The 5000-nt window shown below is 40.9% G+C and overlaps 2 protein-coding genes across 2 annotated transcripts in view; both read left to right on the forward strand.

Moving 5' to 3' along the window:
* Nucleotides 1-1417, forward strand: part of LOC311000050 (protein NLRC3-like) — a gene marked incomplete at its 5' end in the record, with an annotated part of 10888 nt that extends 9471 nt beyond the window's left edge. The window contains one exon of the mRNA XM_083990685.1: nucleotides 342-1417. Within this exon, the coding sequence (XP_083846811.1) occupies nucleotides 342-351 (10 nt within the window). The 3' untranslated portion in view covers nucleotides 352-1417. The remainder of the gene's footprint in view (nucleotides 1-341) is intronic.
* Nucleotides 1418-3078: 1661 nt separating this feature from the next.
* Nucleotides 3079-5000, forward strand: part of dhx9 (DEAH (Asp-Glu-Ala-His) box helicase 9) — a 40905-nt gene continuing 38983 nt past the window's right edge. Inside the window, 1 exon segment of the mRNA XM_083991434.1 lies at nucleotides 3079-3268. The gene's annotated coding sequence lies outside the window, so the exon portion shown is untranslated.

Genomic DNA, 5000 nt, shown 5'->3' on the forward strand with positions numbered 1-5000 from the left:
GCAGCAGCTTCAATGTGTCAGTCATCAGTGATCCAGTCACAGGTAAAGGTGTTGAGTCAAACAGGAACAATGAGGTTCACCTGTCACTCACCTGAGAGTCTCTAGAACTCCATGTTCACCTGGAATCAATATGAACCATCAGCTCTTCTTGTTCTGCTTGACTCAACTGATCCAGCAGCTGATTTTAGTCAATACATGATCAATACAAGTTTCTCTATCAAACATCAGAAGCTCTCGTCCCTCAGGTACAGGAAGTTTCACCTGTAACTTGAAGGATTAGGAACCACTGCTTTATTTCTGTCCTTATTAACACACCTAAACCTTCTCCTTCTTCTCTACAGGACACGATAGTGAAAGAGAGAGAGGTGGAATCTCACAGTAAAATGACTCTGAGTGTGAAGACGAGTTGGACTCAGACGGTTGAAGTCTGGTGTTCTTCATGTTCTTGTCCAGGAGGAACATGAGGTTCTTCATGACAGTGGTTTCCATCACAGAGCCGAGTCAGCAGCTCCCACTTCCTTGTTTTGATACTGGTGGAGTCTGTGTCACATGACTGATGTCAGGAAACTTCACATGTGCAAAGGTTTTGTTCATGTTACTGCACTGGATGAAAACTGCAGCTATAACATGTGATGACAGTTGGTAGTTTGATGTGTGAAGTGTCTGAAAACAGCTCAGTTCTGACTTTATATTTTTGCACCAGATTTTTAAACCATAACAGCGATAAGTAAATAAAGGTAACGTTTGATTATTCTTCTTTAATGGAATTTGAATTTGAAACACATGGGGAAATATTCACAATGTATTTGACTATTGTACTGGAGATTTAAGACGATAGGACGTGTTTATATTCACACGTCCTCTTCCAGGAGTACCAGCTGCTGCCATCAGGAAGGTGCTAAAGAGCCAGCAGGTGTAGGACCAACCGTTTTAAACTCTCCTTCATCCCCACCTCCATCTCATTACTTAATAAACAAACAAACACCTCTCGTGGTAGAGCGTGTAGGGGATGGTTCCTGGCTTTACCATTCTGGGGGGAGAGCAGGGTCGAAAGTAACGGAGGACGAAAGTAACAAAGCCATTTTCTCCGAGCCCATACCAGTCTGACATGTCTAACTTGGTCAGCATGTATATCATGCAGGACCTAACGGAACTGCAAAAAATCTTAAAGCAGAAGTAAGCGATCCGGTGGTTTTGGCTAATGCTGCGTTCCAGGAAGGCTTTTGAAACCGTAAATTACAGCTTCAAGTCACAACTTACAACTTTGTAGCGTTCCAGGCAACCCACTCGTGTTTTTCCGACCTGTTTTACCGGTGAAAGTCACTATAACGGCCACTCGTAACTTCCGACCCGTGAACTCGTACCAGATCGAACTGGTACGACTTCACAGGTCGGAAGAACAAGAGTTACGAGTTGCCCTGAATGCACCATAACGTCTTGTCAGCCGACGGAGTTAGCAGCCCCCGCCCTCGTCATGGATCTATTGGTCCTCGTCCCTACGTCACCACATTCAGGCGCATCCCTTGGCTGCACACACAGCCCTTCATGCCGTTCTCTCTCCTCATTGGATAAAGGTTGTAGGATACGAGAAAAGTTTTCTCCTGGGCTCAGAGCAGAGCAGAGTGACTGACAGACCCGTGTTTCAGACCAAACACTCTATAGAAGTGATTGCTGTCGGAAGATACAACTATTTAAGACTTAGATTAACACAAAAATATCGCTTACTTCTGCTTCAAGAATACGTCTCACTTTGACCGAGTTACACTCAAGAACCTGTTTTCAGTGATGAAAAGTAAATTCGTTTGAGCGGTAATTTTTTTGGGTTGATCAGCTGTGTTTACCGTTTCAGGTGTTATAATTATGATGGTTAGACACATTAATTAGTCCTCTAACACATCCTAAAGTTTGACTTGTCAGAGTTTTTCAGTATAGAAGCAGCTCAGGTTTGAGTGTCGGGAGTCGCTGGAGGGACGAAAGTAACAGCCGAAAAAAATCCAAATGAGCGTCATTGATCGTTCGTTCTAAAAATTTTATTTAATATAATATTTTAATATATTTTTTAAATAAGATGAAGGTCACAATATGTAATCACATATTAACAAGAGCATTGTCAGACATTTCAAATAAAAACAAGAAAAATAAGACCAAGTCCAGTTTATATTGTCGTGTTACTTTTGACCCACCCCCCTGTTACTTTCGTCCCTGCCGGGAGGGACGAAAGTCTATGCCACTAAGTCTATCTACGAATGTCTAACATTACAGCACATGCTGACCAAGTTAGACATTCGTAGGCATGGCTGTGGATCCCCTGCCCATCAGTCGATCAACCCATCAACCCTTCAACCCATCTGTAGTAGCCGATAATTGTCAAACAAATAAAAGTATCAAGTCAAACTTCAAATTATACTAATCAAAGGGCCACTGTTGCACCATGGGTTGTGGTGTAGCTACTCAGATGGGAAAAACATAATGTCCAGTTGCAACAAAAATCGTGGTTTATAAGGCGAGCAAACAAAGAACAAAGAAAATTCCTGTGCCTCTCCGGCTCTGGTAAAAAAAAAAAAAAACATTTAGCAAGACTGTAGTAGAGTCACAGTAGAGTATCTGTGGTATGTTCTGTATTTTGTTGTTTTGGAATGTCTCTGCTTGTAAACTGCTTGCTGTTTTGATGTGTTGTACAGCACTTTGATGTAAAGCGCTTTATAAATAAAATTATTATTAGTAGTAGTATAGTAGCCTAAGCCTAGTATTAGTATTAGTTGCAGAAACTATACCAGTAGTATAGTAGCAATAGTAGTAGTACAGTACTATTAGAAACAGTAGTCGTAGTACTAAATACGTACATTTCCCACTGTAGGACAAATAAAGGGTTATCTTATATTATATATTATCTTATCTTATCTTAGTACTAACAAAGAGAGTAGTAGAGTACTAGCAAAGATGGTTTATATCTTTGGTACTAGTATCAGTATCAGGGTGTAGTTCCTCCTCCCGTCCTGCTGGTGGCGCTGTGGCAGCAGCAGCAGCAGCAGCAGCAGCAGCAGCAGCGGGTTTCGAACCGGCGGTGATTCACACACACACCACAGACACCGGACGACAACAAACCAGCGGGTCGGTCGTGGAGGTCTGGACCGGGTTTAACGTCCTGCTACTGGGGCTGTGAGCGGAAAACGACTCGTCCTCTGGTGCCGTGAGTTCGGATCATTCCGGTTCGGATCAGTTCGGTTCGGTTCGGATCAGTTCGGATCACAGCTGGTTGTTAACGGCGGTAAGTCTGCAGGTTAGCAGGAAGCTAACGTTAGCATATAGCCAGCGCGTCCATTGTGTTAGTATGAACTGAACTGAGATCAGCTTCACGTTCTTCATAGATAATAACAGTTATAAATACTATATACTATCTATCTATGCATGTTCCTCAGTCTAACTCCGGGTTAATTAGTTAAATAAATGTCTGTTTGTCAGAACCAAAGCTGCTGCTGTTAGCTGCTGAGCTAACCTGTTAGCTTCTGCTGCACCGTTTCTTACCGTGTGCTTTAATTCACTCCATTTGTTTTTGTGTGTTTTTGCATAACTTTGACTGTGTTGATGTAAAAATTTGGCGTAAAATTTGACAAGGTTGTGTATTCTGGGGTGATTTTAATTGATAATCATGATGCAATTTTCATTCAACTCTTACACATGCCTTTTAAACTAATCAGAGAAATCTGTGTCCCTTTTTTCTTCCACTCAAAACGCTTTAAAGGCTTAAAACACTACAATTTCAATTATACAGCTACCACTTTCACAAACCGTCATTCTTTTCTTTTCTTTTTTAAACACCAACACAAACACAACTCATTCTCCTTAATGAGACACTGATGAGGTCGTCACCTGAACCACATCTGGTTTTATATGAAGATTATAAAATAAAAACCACTGCTGGATTAAACATCGACATTATGCCACATAAACTGATTCATAAAGTCTTCCTGAGTTAAAATATTCTTGCTGTGTTGTTTAGGAATAAATATGAACATGTTTTCTTTGCATTATTATTATTATTCAAGGTCTGAAAAGACTTGATTTTTTGTTATCTAGACTAGTTTAGTCATTAGCCAATAAAAGCTCTAAATGACAATATGTTTAATTCACTTTTGGGAGAAATGTTGTCGGTAGTTGATTGACAAGAAATTAAGTTAATTTTACTCAAACACATACTTAAAATGGGTCAATGACATGAAACAACCCAACGTTAAGTGGTGTAACCAGTATTTTTTCATAAAACCTGACTATATACAGGACAATTAACCTGGACTTTACTTCACTTCATAAATGAAGTAGTGACCGGTGTAGCTACCAAATAAAACCAAATAAATGAAGTAGTGACCGGTGTAGCTACCAAATAAATGAAGTAGTGACCGGTGTAGCTACCAAATAAATGAAGTATTAACCTGGACTTTACTTCACTTTTCCAATGCAACACCGTGTTTCTGCCGCCGCTGTACAACGACCCCGTTCCCGCTGCTCAATATATCATGATACTGGTTTGAGGCCGTTATCGCTCAGCCCCGAACTAATATTGGTAACTAGAAAAAGCATTTCCAAGAATGGAAATGGTGTGACTGCTGATAGCAACTGAACGCTGTTGCAGAATTAGCAAATAGTGCAAGCAGTGATCACCATACAAATGTTTGACCAAGGTCGGAATCGAACCCACAACCTCATGGTCATTAGACTTCCACTCTGCCTCTAGGCCACGGTGCACACACAGTTAACACCAAGAAAGCTTGAGAGTCAAGCTTGAATGACTTAGAATGAAAATTTCTGTGAATTTCAGGCTGAGAGCAGCAGTTTCAACATGAAGCAAGTTATCAGAAGTCAACAGAGGACAACTGGGAAAATAATTCACTATAATTGTTGTTGAGGCAAGATTTGAACCAGCAAACCTTCAGGTCTCCAGACCAGCAAGCTAACCACTAGGCTACAGACAGAGACAGTATGTGAGGGGTAAAGAAAACCTT

Source organism: Trachurus trachurus, assembly GCF_905171665.1.
Source record: "Trachurus trachurus genome assembly, chromosome: 17".
Classification (NCBI taxonomy): domain Eukaryota; kingdom Metazoa; phylum Chordata; class Actinopteri; order Carangiformes; family Carangidae; genus Trachurus; species Trachurus trachurus.